General features: G+C 44.9%; 1 protein-coding gene across 1 annotated transcript; it reads right to left on the reverse strand.

Annotated features, from left to right (window-relative positions):
• Positions 1 to 9039: 9039 nt before the first annotated feature.
• Rpl26l1 (ribosomal protein L26 like 1) lies at positions 9040 to 14780 on the reverse strand. The gene is made up of 4 exons (XM_071611985.1): positions 14724 to 14780; positions 14276 to 14452; positions 10967 to 11107; positions 9040 to 9351 (listed from the first exon to the last, which is right to left on the reverse strand). Exons 2-4 carry the CDS (start codon positions 14441 to 14443, stop codon positions 9223 to 9225), a joined length of 438 nt encoding a protein of 145 aa, XP_071468086.1. The 5' UTR covers positions 14444 to 14452; positions 14724 to 14780; the 3' UTR covers positions 9040 to 9222.
• Between the last annotated feature and the right edge of the window lie 5285 nt (positions 14781 to 20065).

Raw genomic sequence — 20065 nt, forward strand, 5'->3', positions numbered from 1 at the left:
CCTTTGATTTATGAGTGTTGATTTTATATCCTGTTACTTTGCTGAATTCATTTATTAGTTCAAGAAGTTTTCTGGTGGAATTTTTGGATACTCTAAGTATAGAATTATGTCATTGGCAAATAGCGATAGCTTGAGTTCTTCTTTTTCCTATCCATATCCCTTTAATTTCTTTTATCTAATTCAAGAACTATGTTAAATAGAAGTGGTGAAGGAGGGTATCACTGTCTTGTCCAGTTTTTAGAGGGAATGCTTTCAATTTTTCTCCATTTAGAATGATGTTGGCCTTGGGTTTAGCATATACAGCTTTTACAATGTTGAGGTATGTTCCTACTATCCCTAGTTTTTCTAGTGTTTTGAACATGAAGGGTGCTGGATTTTGTCAAATGCTTTTTCTGCATCTATTGAGATGATCATATGATTCTTATCTTTAAATATTTTTTAAGTTGTTGATAGATTTTTATTTTATTCATTTATTTATATGTGGTGCTAAGAATCGAACCCAGTGCACACATGTCAGGCAAGCGCTCTACCACTGAGCCACAATTCCAGCCCCTTTTAAGTCTATTGATGTGATGCATTACATTTATTGATTTCTGTATGTTGAACCAACCTTGCATCCCAACCCCATTTGTTCCTGGTGCACTATCTTTTTAATAGTTTTTGTATTCAATTTGCCAGAATTTTATTGAGAATTTTTGCATCTATGTTCATTAGAGATATTGGTCTGAAATTTTCTTTCTTTGATGTCTTTGTCTGGTTTTGAAATCAGGGTGATATTGGCCTCATAGAATGAGTTTGGAAGTGCTCCCTCTTTTTCTATTTCATGGAATAACTTGAGAAGTATTGCTATTAGTTCTTCTTTGAAGTTCTTATAGAATTCAGCTGTGTGTCCATCTGGTCCTGGGCTTTTCTTGGTTGGTAGGCTTCTGATGGTGTCTTTTATTTCATTGCTTGAAATTGATCCGTTTAACTTGTGTATATCATCCTGATTCAATATGGGTAAATCATATGATTCTAGAAATTTATCCATGTCTTGGATATATTCTATTTTATTGGAGTACAAATTTTCAAAATAATTTTTAATTATCCTCTGTATTTCTGTAGTATTGGTCATGATATTTTCTTTTTTTATCACAGATTCTAGTAATTTGAGTTTTCTCTCTCCTTCTTTTCATTTGCTTGGCTAAGGGTTTATCAATTTTATTTATTTTTTCAAAGAACCAAATTTTTGTTTTGTCAATTTTTTCAATTGTTTCTCTTGTTTCAATTTCATTGACTTCAGCTCTGATTTTAATTATTTCCTGTCTTCTACTGCTTTTGGTGTTGATTTGTTCTTCTTTTTCTAGGGCTTTGAGATGTAATGTTAGGTCATTTATTTGTTGACTTTTTCTTTTTTTTAAGGAACAAACTCCATGCAATGAACTTTCCTCTTCCTACTGCCTTCATAGCATCCCAGAGATTTGGATACGTTGTATCTATGTTCTCATTCACCTCTAAGAATCTTTTAATCCCCTCTTTGATGTCTTCTGCCATCCATGTTCATTCAATAGCATATTATTTAGTCTCCAGGTGTTGGAGTAGCTTCTATTTTTTTTTTATTTTATCACTGATTTCTAATTCCATTCCATTATCATCTGATAGACTGCCAGGTAGTATCTCTACTTTTTTGTATTTGCTTAAGAGTTGCTTTGTGGTATAATTATATGGTCTATTCTAGAAAAAGATTGATATGCTGCTGAGAAGAAAGTGTATTCATTTGTTGATGGATGAAATGTTCTACACATGTCAGTTAAGTCTAAGTTATTGATGTCCTCAGTTGAGGTCCCTCTCTTTGGGAACTTCTCAGACCTGGGATGATACCGTTACCAGAGACTCTGATGTGAGCTGAAACCTACGTGCTGGACCAGACCCCTTAATGGGGAAATACGATCTTGTTGGAGAGTTCCCAGTCCCAGGGAGTCCAGTCCCTTTGGATCATACATATTCTACCTAAGGATGTATCCTAATAAAAACCTGGTCCTAAGCCCTGCCGCACATCAGGCTCGAGATAGCCTCGCTCTGCCCGGGTGCACACCCTCACCTCCCCGTTTCTAATTAAACTTTTCCTCTCTACGCTAAAACATGACACATCCTTAAGTTATTTTCTGTGATGTGTTCAAGAGCATGAAAAATCCCACTAGAGGTCTCCTCTGCCTCTAAGGGACCTCCTTGGATGCCTTACAAGGTGACAGTCACAGTTACTCGGGAGACTGAGGTAGGAGAATTATAAATTCATAAGTTCTTTTCTTTTAATAAGTTTGAGGTCAGCCTGGGCAACTGAGGGAGACTTTATCACACACACACACAAAGGCTGGGGATGTAGCTCAGTGGCACCGCACCTCTGGGTTCAATCCCCCGCAATTAATTCACTAATCAAATAAGTAAAATAAAGTCATAATGAACAGAGGTCCAAGTCTACCCAGAGGGGAACCTGCTGAGTTGTGGGGTCTGTGGAGAGTGGTGGAGCCCTGCTCAGTGTCAGTCTGGTTCCTGGAAGGGTCAGTTGCTTGCCTACCCTCCTCGCATCAGAAGCTCCTGGCCATGCACCTCAGGCTAGGGGATGTGAAAGCAGACTTTGGAAGCAGTTATCAGCAGCTTCGCAGTCTGCAGGTTCCCAGTGGAGCACAAGGCAATGGACATCGGGAGACCTGAGGAGGTCAGGAGGAAACGCTTGCTTCATTCATCCCAGCGACCAAGCAGGCACCCAGCTCAACAGGAAGGTCCCTCTTTCCTGAGCCTCCAGATCATCTCACGCTGCCCCTAAACCCTCCTTCTCCTTCGGAAACCAGCATTTGTCTGAAGGCCCTTGAGAATCCTTCCCTGTGTTCCTGCGAACAAATCCACTACCTACCAACTTCCTGAATGATGATGGTCAAACCTCCCGAGCTGTGCTTTATTTTCAGTGTCCTGGGTAAGCCTGGTAAACCACACAGTAGGTTCCAGGTTTGTATCCATTTCACAAGTGACAAAACTGAGGTTTTGAGAGGTTAAGCAATTTGCTCCAGGTCATGTACCTAGGAACTGACGGATACCTAGCGGCTGGGAAAGATAAGATTAGAACTGTTTGAGGTTGAGTTCCTGCCCTTTTTTGTAGTCCTGGGAGCTACCACAGGTGCTCGTGCATGCTAGACAGGCACTCCACAGGGCTGCCAGCCTGAGCTCCTGCTGTCCTCCATCACGCCCTACTCGGCACTTGGCTCTGTATCAGCAGCCTGGGGTGATCTGGATGCCTCTGAGAGGATTACAGCCCCAAACCTGTTATCCACCATTTGTACTGGAATAAGTTGCTGGAGATAAGCCAAATCTGATTCCTAAATGTCATGATTTAAATTTCTGTAATAAATTTATGTAATGGCTGGAGCCTAGGGCTCAGATCAGGTGTTAGACTACACAGTAAAGAGCTGTTAAGTTTAATCCAGTATGAAATCTTTTAGACAACTTTTCTTTCTTTTTTTTTTTTAAGCACTAGGTATTGAAACAAAGGCCTCATGTACGCTAGGCAGGCGTCAAACTGCTGAGCTCAATCTCTAGCAGTCATATGCAACTCCTGGAGTCCTAGAACATGTGGGTTGACAATAAAGACAAAACTCAAATTAGAAAATACAAACTACAGAATTTTTGGGCTGACCTATTCATGACACCCCTTGATGTAGACTTCAGCCTGTGTTTAGTTGGCTTTTTCCCTGCTGTGACTAAAGGACATGACCAGAACAGTTTTAGAAGAGGAAGTGTTTATTTGGGGACTCAGGGTTTCAGAGGTCCATAGAAGGCTGGCTCCATCCCTCAGGGCTCAAGGTGAGGCAGGACATCCTGGCAGAAGAGTGTGGCAGAGGAAAGCAGCTCATGGTGACCAGAAAGCAGAGGGAGAGTCTGCACACCACTGCCCCCAATGAACCATGCCCTCCAGCTATCCCACCTGCCTACAATTACCAGTTAACCCCATCAGGGATTAATTAGCTGATTAGGTAAAGGATATGACCCAATCGTTTCTTCTCTAAATCTTCTTGCTTTGTCTCATATGTGAGCTTTGGGGGGATACCTCACATCCAAACCATAACATTCCCTTCCTGGCCCCCAGAAGCTCACAATCATCTGACAATGCAAAACATATTTAGTCCATTCCCAAGAGTCCCAAGAGTCTCAACTGTTCCAAGATTGCTTAAAGTTCAAGTCCAAAGTCTTCTCTGAGTTCAAGGCAATCACACAATGTAAACTCCTGTAAAATTAAAAGCAATTTACAAATATCCAATATATAAAGGTACTGAGTTAACATTTCCAATTGCAAAAACAGGGGCATAGAAGAAGGCATGGAGTGCCTTCTTCAAGACTGAAATCCAGTTGGGCAAACAAGTCCTACAGTTCTGTGTCCAGTGTCTGGGGACAGGGCATCGTGATGTTCTCTCCAAAGGGCTTGTGTAGCTCTGCCCCTGTGGCCCAAGTGGCCTTTCTGTTGGCTTGTCTCTGCTCAGTTCCTGCATGAGCAGTTCCCTAGGATGATGTCCCGTGTTACTGGAATTTCTTCATCTCAGGGGTCTCCGCTGCAGCTTCGGCTTCCTCCTCACATCTCCACACTTTTCCCTCCCGTGGGCCGCCCGCAGGGACTCCGACCCTGCTGCACTCTGCCTGGCCTCCCAGGCCTTCCTTTGAAATCTTGGTGGAAGCCTCCATGACCCCCTAACTCCAGCAACCTGCATTCCTGCAGAACCAACCCCACATGGTTGACACCAAGGTCTGCTGCCATCTTGAGCAGTAGCCAAGCCTCCAGGGATTTTGGCTGCAGAAGTCTCTGAGTACCTGGGTGGCTGTGCATTGTTAAACCAGGACGCAAAGAAGAGACCACCGACTCCAATATAAATCAAGTTAAAGCAAGCTTGTAATTCCGACCGGCAGGGGCTGTCTCTTCCGAAACCCATGGGAATAGAAGACAGCCCCGCAGCTCTCTAGAAGCTCAGCTTTATAGCACAGAAAGTTTGCAAAAAGCAGGGGGGTGTCTTGAGAACTTACAGATAACAGGATTTTGACAAGCATAACACAAAGGCGGGTAGTAGGTTAATAGTCTAAATGGTCCAGCACTTAGGAAGTAAATTTAGATCCCAGCATCAGAATTTATGAGGCGCCACTAAAGTTTCAGAGAGGGTTGTTATCTGGTCAGAGAAAGCCAGGCATGGGTGAGTTCAAGGCATGGGCAGGCATTCCAAGCAAGTTTAGAAATCTCAGTAATTTATAGTTGTTATAGTTAAAACTTCATCCTGGGGTTTCATAAATTGACTTCCAGACCACTCCCATATAATCAAATTTGGCATGAGGGTAGGAAGAAATGGATCCTGGACGAGCCCCCAGATGCTATAGTTAAAGCTTCGTCCCAGGGTTTCATATATTGACTTCCAGACCACTCACATATAATCGAATCAAGCCTTTATTAAAGCACACCGGTGGCGACTGACCACAACCCATAAAGCTGTTCCCCTAATCAGCCCCGAACAATAGCAAGAGCACTCCTTATAAGCCTGAAACCACAAAAGGGATGTTCGGGGGGTCTAACCAATGCAAGCAAGCCAGGTTACAGAAGCAGGACAGTGCAGTCAAGCAAAGGGAAGCCTAACCAATCACAGTTAGCCCAGTCACCCCAGTTACAGAAACAGAGCCCCGTTACCCTAGTTACAAAAACAATGCCCCTTAGGTAGTTCCTTGTTCTTAAAGGTTTCTATAGCAAAAGGAAAATAACATCTTGCCCCAGTCATAACCCTTCTACTTGGCATGGTTGTTTTACAGAATGAAGTTACAAAACAAAATGGAGTCACATTTGCTTTTACTATCACACAGTAAAGCCGAAATTAACTTTTCATGCCTTTGTGACAAGATGGCTCCCAATCTTAAGAGGGAATTAGGCTGGGTTTATCAAGCATGTCGAAAAACTTCCTAAGCCCTCTTGTGCATGAAGGGTGCCCCATAGATCTCTTCTCAAGAGAATTTTTACTTTTTCTCCAAAGAGCTTGAGATGGGTGTGGTCTTGCCAGCTTCTTAGATGCCCTCAAACTATCTTAGTCTCTGGGCAAAGTCTTTAGCATTTCTGCAGTGGCAGTAATGTCTTTAACAATTGCAATTTAGCCCTAGTTTTACTCTGGCCTTTCAAGTACACGTTTTCTAAATCTTTCTGTTCCAATTTATCACAATAAATTTGGCTAAAAGCTGCCAGCAATATCCTTGCTACCTAGAAAGTTCTTCTGCCAGATAAAGAAGTCCATTGTGGGCTGGGGATGTGGTTTAAGTGGTAACGCGCTCATCTGGCATGCGCAGGGCACTGGGTTCAATCCTCAGACCACATAAAATAAAAATAAAGATGTTGTGTCCACCGAAAAAAACTGAAAAATAAATATTAAAAAAAATTCTCTTAAAAAAAAAGTCCATCGCTTTTATTTATTTATTTATTTTTTAATTTTTTATTGTTGGTTGTTCAAAACATTACATAGTTCTTGATATATCATATAAGTCCATCGCTTTTAAAATCAGCCTTCGGGTGGGGTAGTGGCTCAGATAGGTAGAGCTCTTGCCTAGCATGTATGAGGCACAGGTTCAATTCTTAGTACTGCATATAAATAAATAAAATAAAGGTCCATTGACAACTAAAAAATATTCTAAAATAAAATCAGCCTCACACAAAGTCTTAGGACACAGGCAAAATATAGACAACTTTCAGCCAGAATGTACAGGAATGGCCTCTAGTCCAATTACCAACAGTCCTCTTTTTCCTCTAAACCCTCTTGAGCCCTGTCTTCACTGTCCATGATCATATTGGCATTCTGGTCTTCGGAGCTCCCTTCAGAACTGGCCATTAAGCTCCACTTAGGATAACACAAAACATTTCCAGCTTGCTCTGCTAAACATCTCAAAATTCCTCCTAACAATTCCAAAAAGCTCAAAAAGCTTCTGAACCACATGGTCAGTGATAAACCCAGCCTAATTCCCTCTTAAGATCAGGAGCTATCTTGTCAAAAGTTATACATGATTCACTTCTGTTTTCTGTAAAATATTAGGATTTCTATTTGGCTTGGCTGTTATTTTGATGTTTTAAACTTACTTGGAATGCCTGCCCATGCCTTGAACTCACCCATGCCTAGTTTTCCCTGACCAGATAACAACCCTCTCTGAAACCCTAATGGCGCCTCATACATTCTGATGCTGGGATCTAAATTTACTCCCCAAGTGCTGAACCATTTAGACCATTAACCTACCACCTGCCTTTGTATTATGCTTGTCAAAAGTCTGTTATCTCTAAGTTCTCAAGACACGCCCTCTGCTATAAAGCTGCACTCCTAGAGAGCTGCAGTACTGTCTTCTATCCCACAGATTTCGGGAGAGGGACAGTCCCGGCTAGTAGGAATTACAAGCTTGCTTTAATTTGATTTAGAATTGGAGTTGGAGGTCTTTTCTTTGCGTCATGGTTTAACAGTCAGGTTAGGCACAGCAACACCTTGCTTTCTGCTTTAATCAGCTTTTTCGCTGCTGTAACTAAAGGACATGACCAGAACAATTTTAGAGGAGGAAATGTTTATTTGGGGGCTCATGGTTTCAGAGGTCTTAGTCCATAGAAGCCTAGCTCCATTCCTCAGGGCTCGATGCGAGGCTGAGCATCATGGTGGGACAGTGTGGCAGAAGGAAGCAGCTCACATGGTGATCAGAAGGCAGAGAGTCTTGCACTCTCCAAATACAAAAGCCATGCCCCCAATGAATACAAAATATATACCCCAAAGCCATGACCTCAATGAACTACTTCCTCCAGCCACACCCCACCTGCCTCCAGGTACCAGTTAATCCCATCATAGATTAATTCACAGATTAGGTCAAGGATATGACCCAATCATCTCCCAACCTTCTTGCTTGTCTCACATGTGAGCTTTCACATTCAAACCATAACAGCATGTGAATGATTACAGTTATTGTGTAAACATTAGTACCACTGTATATGATGGGCAGCTACTATTTATGAGTTGTGTTATGATTTCCATGCATCCCAATTTTCCAAATGTGGTCATGACACAAAGTCCATATGAGACACATATGCACAAATCTCTAAAGATCTACTGCAATATGGAATCTCTAGGCAAGAGGATAGGACTGATGTTAGCAAGCACCCAGGTGACTCAAAATCAGGCCAGTCTGAATATATATATATATATATATTCAATTTCCACAACTTTAAAAGATAAGCATTTCTAACTTCTGAGATAAATAGGGAACAGAGGACCACAAAAATGGCTAGAAGTGGAGGTTAGGGGCAGTGTTTGCAGAGCAGGCACAAGGCCCTGGGTTTGATCCCAGCAACACATACACACAATTTGATGCACTTTAAACAATTATTCTTCAGAGGTGTTGGGGGGAATTTTAGATGGATTTGGGGCTAAATCTCAGATGGGGGTGGGGGACAGGCAAGTTAAGACCACAATTGAGGGAGGGGTCAGCTCCTCAGCCCCACTGCCTCAACCAATGCAGTACAGGGCTCTATGCAGCCGGGTCAGTCATGTGGTTCTGTGGAGTCTCTAGGATTTTAAAAGTTGGAAAATATAAAAACTATAAAAATATAGGGACAAATGAAATGAGCCAAGTCTTACTCACAGGTGGCTAGTTTTCTGAGTAAGGGGCCTTTCAGTTCAATGGAAAAGATATTTGGGAAGGGACCAAAGCTGTGAGAGGTCTGGTTTGGCAGATGCATGATGGAGGAAGCAGGGAAATAGGGATCAGCAGGCCTGAGACATGGCTACAAAGCAGTACCCAGAGCTTGGTCAAGCCATAAGAGAGCCTGTTGGTGTCCCAGCTGCTAATGAGGGCCAAACTCCTGCCTCTGGGACCAGCGCCCTACCTGGCCCTTCCCACTCAGCAGCATGAGAAAACAGGCAGGGAGGGCTGTCTTAACCCACCACTGCAGATCAAACATATGAAAGGCTGGCGAAAGGGAACTGGTGAGATGGATTTCATTTATAACATGAAGAAAATATCCTTGAGTTTAGGAAACAGTTCCAATTTTTATTCAAAAAATTATTAATCAAAATTGCAAAGCAGATTTACAGAGCCACAGATTTATAACAAAACAGGAGGGCAATGGAACATTCCAGAGACCCCAAAAAGTTCCAAAGAAGCACATGCCAGACATTTCCAGTTCAACTGTGGTTGCATGACAGGCCATCTTCACTCCTGCATCTTCTCAATGAGCTCTTCTTTGTATTTGCCTTTCTCTTTTCCAACTTGCCGAGACTTGGCTTTGCGTTCAAGAATTTTTTTTCTATCTTTGTCCAATTTTAGCCTGGTGATAACTACCTGTCAGGAAAAACAAACATCTTTTTTTAGTTTTATTTATTTTATAGTATTAGGACCGACCCCAGAGCCTTGCTGAAGGATATGGAGTAATAACCCCCAGGGAAAAAGGATGGGTTCTGGACCTTCATCTCAATAACAATGGGTTTCCAGCTTTCACAGCTACTTTCCTGATTTAGACTTTGAACCTGCACAACTAGTTTCCTGACTGCCCAAGTCTCTAATGATTAAGTCACACTAAACATTCTGCTATGATTCTCATTAAAACCTATAAAAAAGACCCCTCTTGTACCAGTTGCCATGTTCTCCCCTGAAAATGCGCCATTCCACCACTACTTAATAAAGACTAGGTGCTGATTCGTTGAGATCTGCTCCCGTCTTGGTTATTTTTGCTTATACTTGCACAAGGTGGTTCTGTGGTCCACCATTGATTACATCCCCCACCCTTTTTAAATATGATTTTGAGATATAGACTTGCTAAATTGTGATCCTCCTGCCTCAACCTCCTGAGTGGCTGGGATCATAAGCATGCACCACCTCACACAACACCATAGTTAACCACCATCACCCTGAACAGTAGAGGTTCCCTGGACAATAAACAGCAACTCAGGTTCCTTGTGCTTGCCAGCCTTCCACCTCCTAATTCCTGAGGATCTCAGGAGGTCACTTACATAGTTGAGTGACATGTCCTTTGGTTGGGAAATTTTGTTCACTATTTCCATTAGCTGGCAAGATGCATTGCTTTTAAAAAATCTGCATTGCACACAGCTACTGGGCAATACAGAGGTCATAAGGATAAGCAAGCCCCTAACCATCCTGTCCTCAAGGACCTGAAACTCAGGAAGGAAAGACAGATCCTGTAATACAATACAGGACGAGAGTAAAAAGCAGAACACAGGTGTCCTGCTGAGTGGGCATGAAGGCCAGGGAGATGTTCCACTCTGAGCACCGGTGCCTTCTTGTCACCAGCTAGGATGGCAAAACAGACAAAAATCCAGACTCTTTTTTGGGGGGCATACTCAGGGGTGCTGAACCCAGGGGTGCTCTGTCACTGAGCTAGTTCCCAGACTTATCTTTTTTGTGCATGTGTATGTGGTGCTGAGGATTGAACCCAGAGCCTTGTGCATGCAAGACAAGCACTCTACCAACTGAGCTATGGCTCCAGCCCTATCTACCTTATTTTATTTTATTTTTTTAATATATTTTTTTTGTGTGTGTAGATGAACACAACACAATGCCTTTATTTTTATGTGTTGCTGAGGATCGAACCCAGGTCCCACCCTGCTAGGCAAGCGCTCTACCACTGAGCCACAATCCCAGCCCCTACTTTATTTTATTTTGAGACAAGGTCTCATTAAGTTGCCCAGGCTGACCTTCAACTCTGGATCTTCCTGCCTCAGCCTCCCAAGTCATTGGGATCACAGGTGTGTGCCACCATGCCTGGCTAGAGTCTGGATTTGGACAGTATTAAGCCAATGAACCAAACAAGCTGCCTAGCAGCCTGCCTCTAAGCCCTTACCTCACCGACCTGAGAGTGGTGCAGAGAGCACCAACATGTCAATAACTAATGGCAACACTACACTAAATGGCTGTCACCCCCACTCAGTCAGGGACATACCTTGCTTGGATGGATGCCCACGTGGACGGTTGTGCCATTAGCCTTCTCACGCTGCACCCGCTCAATGTAGATGACATACTTCTTTCTGTACACCTGGACTACCTTGCCGATTTGCTGACCTTTGTAATGTCCTCGAACCACCTAAGAGAAAGTATAAGAGAACCCCCTGTAATGGATGACATCATAATGAGGAAGCCGATTTTCAGGAACATGTAGGCTGAACACAATCTTTTGTGGAAAAAGTCTTGGCAGTGAAACATCAGCTAGTTTATGGCATAAATCTGCTTTGTTATGCTAGCTTAGCTAGAAATTCTTCACTTAATTTTTTTCCTCCACTTGTCTGAAGAAACATCAAGACTCCTTGGACTAGGACAGTCATCAGAGAATGAGCCTCAGCACTCCTAAGCTGTCCATCTGGAGTCTTCAGCATACATTTCAGAGTGATTTTCAGGTTGGAAAGAGGACAGCCATGCCTCACTGAAAAATTAACATGAGTCTATGTGACCAGAGGTTCTCGGGACAACTTGGGGGCTATGCCTTTCCCAGAGACAAGGAGCACAGATGCAGAAACAGATTTTAGGAGAAAATTGTTCAGTGTGGAATATGATGATTTTGAAGCACTGAGGGACATTCAACAGACAGCAGAATCTGATACACCGTTGAAGGCCACATGAGCCACCAACAGGGACTTGGGAGTCACCCACATAGACGCAGTTTGAAGTGCACTTTCATGAAGGGAAAGTAAAGGATGCAATGCTATAAAATGATTCGAGGATCTGGGAAGGATTCTCTGAGGAACTGACATTTAAGAACAGAAAAGAGGAGTCAGCCAGGTAAAGCGGAGGAGAGCACTCCAGGGAGTGGAAGAAAAAAAAATAAGGGGTATTTAAGGATTTAATAAGACAAGCGTGGCTGAAATGCAGGGCCTGGTGGGGTTAGGAGATGAGCTGCAGGGGAGGACAGCCGTGGAACATCTCGGGCCTTGTGGTAACAATTTTAGACTTTTTATGGGCAGAGGTACTGGGGATTGAACCCAGGAGTGTCCTCAGCCCTTTCCTGAAGTAAACTGGAAATAGTCAGAATCGACTTCTTCTGTAGATAGAATCAACATGACTTAGTAGTAGTGCAGAAGACAGGGTTTAAATAAAGTTGTTGAGGATAACTTAAAGGTTTATGGCAGCTGGGTGTGGTGGCCATACCTGTGACCTCAGTGACTCAGGGGGCTGAGGCAGGAGTACTCCAAGGTCTAGGCCAGCCTGGGCAACTGAGTGAAACTCTACCTCAGAAAAGAAGAAAGGCTACGGGCTGAGGATATAGCTCAGTGTAAAGCAGCACTACCTTAAAAAACAGGTCTTCTCTTGGTTAAGAAACTTGCAAAGTCTATAAAATATCTAAACAGATATTCAGCAAATAGGTCTGTAGTGATTCAGGCTGGCATGTAAGAGGGAGGTGTTACAGAGCAGACATTTACAATTCTGAGAATAAAATATTACCTGTTACTGTACATACCTAGGCAGAGAATGCAGAGCAATTGGCCCTAATGACCCCAAGAGAAAAACAGCCAGCAGGGAGTCTGAGAAGCTGGAAGCAAACTGTGAACCCGAAGTGTCAAAGAGGCCAAGACTTCTTCAACTAACATGGTGCTACCTACACCAAATAGTGCTGAGAAGTCAGAAGTGTGATGAGAGCAAGATGTGTCCCCTGGATTTAATCACAAAGAGGTACTGCAGACAAAGCAGATTTTATGAAGTAGTAGGAACAGGAATGAGACTGGAGAGTATCCAAGAATGAATGGGAGATGAAATGTAGACAGTTCTTTTTAGGAGCTTATTTAAGAAATGGGCAACAGATAGTAGAAGCTGGAAGGAAATGGGCTGGCAAAGAGAATCCAATTTTCCAGTTCTCTTGTAAAGCCGAAGTCTGACAATACCGAGTCTGAGTTTCCTCTAGGCTGCAGTGGGTAAGACATACATCCTTCAAATAAGGAATCAACTTTTCAGGTTGACATGTCCTAATCAGTCCACTTTTCTTACTTAATTTGCCAATCCAGCCCCTATAGGCATTTGCAATTCCCGGTTCTAGAACATGACTGATAGGAAGAATCCAGGAGAGAAGAGGTTGAAACTATTGATCCTGCCTCCAAGGTTTGCAGCACTGGGGGGTTGAACCCAGGGCCTCACACATGCTGAACCACAATCCAGCCCTAGATTCTCCCTCTGAACTATCTTCAGAGAGCCCCAGTGTCTCAGATGACACATCAAACCCCTTCACTTCATCCCATTTCATTTCTAAACAATGGTTCTCAGCTGGGGGAGACAACTGGGGTCAGCCAGGGGATAACTGGCAATATCTGGAAATATTTTTGCTTGTCACAGTGACAAAGATGGGGAATGCTGCTAGCACCTAGTGGGAAGGGAGGGATGCTGTTAAGCATTCTATAATATCCAGGGCAGTTTTCTCACAATTACTGGGTCCCAGATGTCCACAGTGCTGAGGCTGAGAAGCCCTGCTCCAAAATGTGAGCTCTATGAGAACGAAGGCTTACTCAGTCTTGTTCACCACTAGTGTCTAGAACAGTATCTGGGAAGTGCTCAATAAATACTCCTTCCAGGGGTGAATCCAGTCCAACCTATTCACCCGAACATCCTGAGCTCCATTCACAGAGAACAGCACACTTCCACTTTCAACAGGGACTATAGCCTTTCATAATTTTTCACTTCTGACTTGCTGTGGCTTCTCCATTTTCCCTGGCAAGACTAGTACATTACAGGCCTGGCTCCCACAAACATCAATTCTACCAAACTCAAAAGGAGCATTTTCCCCTTCAAAGAAGGGCTCAAAGAACCACCCTGAACAATAGCTCACAAAATAAAAGCCACTGGGCTAGACTGAAAAGCAGACTTTTCTTTGGCTGAAATATTTTAAGCAGGGTGGGCACTCCAGGGGCTCTGCACCCCATCTCTGAACTGCACATCTACAGACTGGGTACTTGCTAGGCTACTTTTTTTTTTTTTTTTAAACTCTGGAGCACTCTTGATGGCCCTCTGAGCCACATCCTAGTCTGTTTTCTTTTTGTATTTTATTTAGAGACAGGATCTCAATGAGTTGCTTAGCCTCACTTTTGCCGAGGCTGGCTTTGAACTCGCGATCCTCCTGCCTCAGCCTCCCGAGCTGGGATTACAGGGTTGCGCCACTGCGTCCGGCTCTTACTAGGCTCCTGGAGGCTTGAGTGCCTGCGACTCCCTCCCTCGGGCACAGGCAGTGGCCCGGCGCCCTGCACTTGGTAGGCTCCGGGGAGCGAGCGCGTACCTGGACCTCGTCGTCCTTGCGGATGGGCATGGAGCGGACGTTGTACTTCTGCCGCAGCTCCTTGGAGAGCGGGGAGGACATGATCTTCCTGCGCACGTGCGAGGGGGCATTGAAGTGGCGTTTGCGGTTTTTGCTGCGGTCGGAGGTCACGAAGGGGTTGAACTTCATGGTGACCGTCTGCAAAGAGCGGGAGGGAGGGCTGAGTGGGTGGAGGGAGCAGGGAGCAGAGTGGGGACGGAACAGTCGGTGTCGCTCGGTACCCCGGCGCCGCAGGCCTCAGCGCAGAGGCCGGGAGCGGGGAGCCGCACTGGCCTCGAGGTCGCCCCGGGAGGGAGCCTTGGCTCGGGGAGCGCGTGGTGGAGGGCCGCGCATCTCTACGACACTGCGGGGAAGGGTCGCACAGGGCAGTGGGCTTCAGAGCCCAAGAAAAACACCATCTTTTACTCACCTAGCCGTACGGCGAGCTCGGGCTGTGACCGCGCAGAGCCGGAAGTGAGGTTTTTTTTCTTGGCGCAGGCGCAGAAAGATAGCAGTGCCCCATTCCGCCGGAGAGAAGCAGAACGGCGCCCCCTGCGTCCTGGGGTGGGATTGCAGCGCCTCGCGCCACCCACCTGGGGAGACCCCAAGAATTTGAATCTCTGGGCAGAAAGACCTGCCTTTGTAGGGCCGGCAATAGGGGTTTATTGATGCTTTTTTTTTGAGTACTGGAGATTGAGCCCAAGGCCTCGTGTATGTAAAGACCTTCGCCAACCCTGTCCTACACCCAGCCTTTTATTGATGCTCTCCTAGTGGGCACCTGTCAGTGATCTCTCACCCTTCCCGAACTCTGTCTTTCCCCTGTTGCCCGTCACGGAGGAGCTCGTCTGAGTGCATATTGTATAACTGTCCTCGGTATCCTGGGGGATTGGTTCCAGAACCCTCTACAGATATCAAAATCCATGGATGTTCAAGTCCTTTATTTTAAAAAATGGCTTAATAGTTGCCAGGTGCAGCATCACACACCTGTAATCCCAGCGGCTGGGGAGGCTGAGGCAGGAGGATCACGAGTTCAACGCCAGGCTTAACAATGGTTAGGCACTAAGTAACTCTGTGAGACCCTATCTCTAAATAAAATACAAAATAGGGCTGGGGATGTGGCTCAGTCGTTGAGTGCCCTCGGATTCAATTCCCGGTATCAAAAAAAGAAAAAAAAGGGGGGAGCTGGGGATGTAGCCCAATGGTAAAGGGGTTTAAGTCCCCAGTAACCCCATCCCACACACAGACAAAACATAATAGCCTACACGCATCTTGCTATATGCTAAAAATCATCTCCAGATATCTTATAACACCTAATACAATGTAAATGTCATGTAAATAGTTGTTATGCTGAATAATTTAGGGAATGGTGACAATAAAAATAAATCTGCACATGTTCAGTACAGATCCAATTTTTTTTTTCTAAATATTTTCCATCTGTGATTGGTTGAGTCAGTGGATGTCAAAACTTCTTGTATAGAGGATTGACTATATATTATTCAGGTGCTTTAAACACCATGATGCTCCCTCCAAATGCCATCTGCAGACAGGCTTCTTCAAAATCCCCAAGAAGCCTGTTCAAAATGCAAAATTTCAGCCCTTACCACAATCCTACAAAACTAGACAGTGGTAAGTTGGGGTCAAATCTGAATTCATTTATTAGTGCTGGGAACTGAACTCAGGGCGGCAGGCATATTAAGCATTCATACTCTCTACCCAGCCCCTGAAATATGAATTTAAAGTAAGCACTCTTTCCTCTCCTGAAAGGTTTTTTTTGTTTTGTTTTTTAGCAGGGATTGCTACCATGAGTGCTTAACCACTGAGCCACATCCTCAGCCCTTTTTATTTTTTATTTTTAGACAGGGTCTCAACTAAATTGCTCAGGGCCTCGCTAAATTGCTGAGGCTGGCTTTGAAGTTGAGATCTTTCTGCCTCAGCTTCCTGAGCCGCTGGGCTTACAGGCGTGCGCAGCTGCGGCCCACGATACTCCCCTCCCAAAGATTTTCAAAGCGCACCAATGTCTGAGGATCACTGTGAACCAAGCACCTGGCTTTGCAAAACTTATCCTCTGGTTTATCCTTGTCCACACGAGCTGGGGTTGCAGTCAGACACGGATCCACGCGCCTCTTCCTGTTGTGGACCCCCGGGGACTGCCGGTGCACATCCCAGAATCTCAGTTTTCCACCTAGAGTGATCCTAGTAGGCACCTCGTAGGGTTGTTAGGAGGCTTCAACGAACTAACCCACTTAGAGTGTTTAGACCCGAGCCTGGTACAGAGCTCGCTGCAGTCAGACGGGATTCCCAGCAAAAGCAGAGGCCTGCCTCGCATTTCCATCGTTCATCGCGGGACGCCCACTGTTGGCGTCGGTGCTTGTCGTAAACCCCGGTAACGTGCCAGCAGGCTGGCGCGTGAGGAGCGCCACCTCGGCTTGTTCTCACTGTGACAGCCTTGAGGAAGGACCTGCTTCTGCAGGTGGGACTCCGCAGCCTCGGCCCCGCCCCGCCTGGCCCCGCCCCGCGCCGCCCCCGCCCCCCCGGGTCCTTCCTAGGCTCAGCTCCAGGTGGCCCGCTGGCCGGGCGCCACCTCAGGCCCGGCAGGGCTAATGCCTGGGCTCGGCATTAGCGGGGAGGGAGCAAAGGGCTTCGAGCCTCTTCTGGCCTCCAAGCTAGGGACCAAGGGGCTCTTTCTGTTCCTTATCTCCAGGCAATCCATTTATCTATTTGCCCGATGACCACTGAATCCTGCTTTATATCAGAGGCCGGATATGATGAGTTCGTGGTGCTCAGTTGACAGATGGGGATGATGGGGATCCTAAAATTCAGAGCAGAAGAAGGTGAGTGGGCACGGTGAGGCTGGTCCTGGGCACTTTCCAGTTCAGCAGTGTTCCTCAGACAGGTAATGCCAATGTTAGACACCAGTGTTCAACAGGACTCCCCGTGGGCTAGGGCATCTGGGGTGATCCTTGGGCTTTCCGGGCCCTACCTGGGTCTCACCTCAGACCCTTGCAGTCAGTCTTGGAGATCTTTGGAGGAAGACCTCGCCTGGAGTGTCTGCAGAAGCCGGCCCAGAAGAGCAACAAGCTAAAATTGTAACAACAGTAACTGAAATGCCATTGGTTGTGTGCCGCCACCAGGTTGCAAGGATTGGGGAGTTGGGGCCAGGCAGTCAGAAGAGAGGGAGACTATGCACAGTGACTTGGCTGCAAGGGCTGGGTCTCTTCTCAGAGCAGCCCTTAGGATCCACGCCAGCCCCCACCAGTCCATTCACTGGCCCAGAAAGGCCCATTGGTTTATTGTCATCCACCTACTCACTTGCTCCTGACCATTCATTTGCTTATTCATTTATTTGATACCCAGGTATAGAGCTTGATCACAGAGATCTGGGAGGACAGAGATCTGGTTCCTGCTCCCAAGAAGCACAGAGACTCACTGGCAAAGGGAGACATGGGGAGGACAGATCCTGACAACCCAGGAGAGCCAGGGAGTATCCATGACCAACCAAGCAGGAGAGGCATTTCTTAGCAGCTGGGTAGCAGTAAAATTAAAACAGGTGCAATGACATCACTAGATGGTAGGAGCTGGGGCTCAGTCGTCATAATGGTGCAGAGAGACCAGCTACGGCCTTTCTTCCCACCCACAGTTGGGAACATACACAGGGCCTGGTATAAGAGCCCAGCACCAGCACAGAGGAGATGCCCCGTGAATAGCTTCCTCTCAGAGGCAGAGGTGGGGAGAACATGCACCTTGGCATCTGAATTTCTGGGGGTTGGATATCCACTATTTGCTTACTCTGTGGCTTTAGATGAGATATTAGCCCCTTGGTCACTCACTTTCCTAGTGTGAAAAACAGGAATAATGATATTACTTATCTCATTGGTTTGGGGTCAGGATTAAATGAACCCTTAGCATAATCCCTTGGCACACTGAATGTAACAAATGGTAGAAATTATTTGTTGAATAGATGAATGAAGACAGCTGACCTTAACAGCCTGTGGAGTCACTGTTGGGCACAGTGCCAACGGTTTACAAACATGCCTTATTTCATCTGTTAAAAAGTCCTCTGAAGTAGCTGGGCGCAGTGACACACGCCTGTCATCCCAGCAGTTGGGGAGGCTGAGGCAGGAGGATTGTGAGTTCAAAGCCAGCCTCAGCAAGAGCGAGGTGCTAAGCAACTCAGTGAGACCCTGTCTCTAAGTAAAATACAAAATGGGTCTGGGATGTGGCTCAGTGGTTGAATGCCCTTGAGTTCAATCCCCGAAATTAATTTTAAAAATTCCTCTGAATTATCCCTCTACCTGTGAGAAAACAGACTGAATGAGATGGGAGAAAAGGATGAACATGATCTATCATTAGATGCTCATTATAGTTATTGATCTTTTCACTATGGTTATTGATTATTGTTGAATATATATATATATATATATATATATATAGAGAGAGAGAGAGAGAGAGAGAGAGAGAGAAAGTGTACTAGGGATTGAACCTAAGGGCACTTGATCACTGAGCCTCATCCCCAGCCCCTTTTTTTTTTTTAATCTTTCATTGACTTTATACATATATATATATTCCAGCCCTTTTTATTTTTTAGTTTGAGAGAGGATTCTCTCTAAACTGCTTAAGGCCTCACTAAGTTGCTGATGCTGACTTTGAACTTGCAATTCTTCTGCCTCAGCCTCCAGAGCCACTGGGATTATAGGCATGTGCCACTGCGCCCGGCTGGTTATTGATATCTTGTAGACAATAAAGAAAATAACAAGATATAGGGCTGGGGTGTTGCTCAGTAGTAGAGCACTACCTAACAAATACTAGGCCCTGCATTCAATTCCCAGAAACAAACACACACACACACACACACACACACCACACACACACACACACACACACACACACGGCCAGGGGTGGGAGAGCGCCCTATTTATTGACCTGGGTAAATGTCTATATTTTTAAAATTTATTTGTTCTTTTTAGTATACATGACAGTAGAATGGATTTTGGCAGATTATACATACATAGATATTTATTTTATTTGGGATCCCACTCTTGTGGTTGTACAGGATATGGAGTTACCCTGGTCATGTATACAAATATAAGGCTGGAACAGTTACGATGGATGAATTCTATTGCCTTTCCTATTCCCCTCCCCTCTCCGCCCCCTTCATTTACCTTCGTCTAATCCAATGGATTTCTATTATTCCCCTCCCCAACCTCCCGTTTTTGGTTGGGTCAGCATCCACATTTAGCCTTTGGTTTTGGGGGACTGGCTTATTTCACTTAGCATGATATTCTCTAGTTTCATTGATTTGCTGGCAAATACCATGATTTCATTCTTCTTTATGGATGAGTCATATTCCATTGTGTATATATACATTTTCTTTATCCATTCAAGTGTTGGAGGGCACCTGGGTTGTTTCCATAGCCTGGCCTTTGCCAATTGAGCTGCTATAAACATGGATGTGGCTGCGTCACTGTAGTGTGCTGTTTAAATCCTTTGGGTATATTAGATGTCTACTAAATGAAGAAAAAAAGGAAACTGCAAAAAGATATGAACAGGATGATCTCATTTTGTTTACAGAAAGGCATCTCTAAAATGTTAACGATCACCTCTGGTTAGTGGGCTTATGGATGATTTAAATTTTTCCTTTTTAAATTTTATACTATTTTTTGTCTTTCCTGCAGTGGGTTTAAGAACATGTATTATCTGTATAATCAACATCACAGTTTAAGGGCTGGGGATGTAGCTCAGAGACAGAGGACTCACCTAGCATGCCTGAGGTCC

The sequence above is a fragment of the Marmota flaviventris genome, chromosome 5 (genome assembly GCF_047511675.1).
Source record: "Marmota flaviventris isolate mMarFla1 chromosome 5, mMarFla1.hap1, whole genome shotgun sequence".
Lineage (NCBI taxonomy): Eukaryota > Metazoa > Chordata > Mammalia > Rodentia > Sciuridae > Marmota > Marmota flaviventris.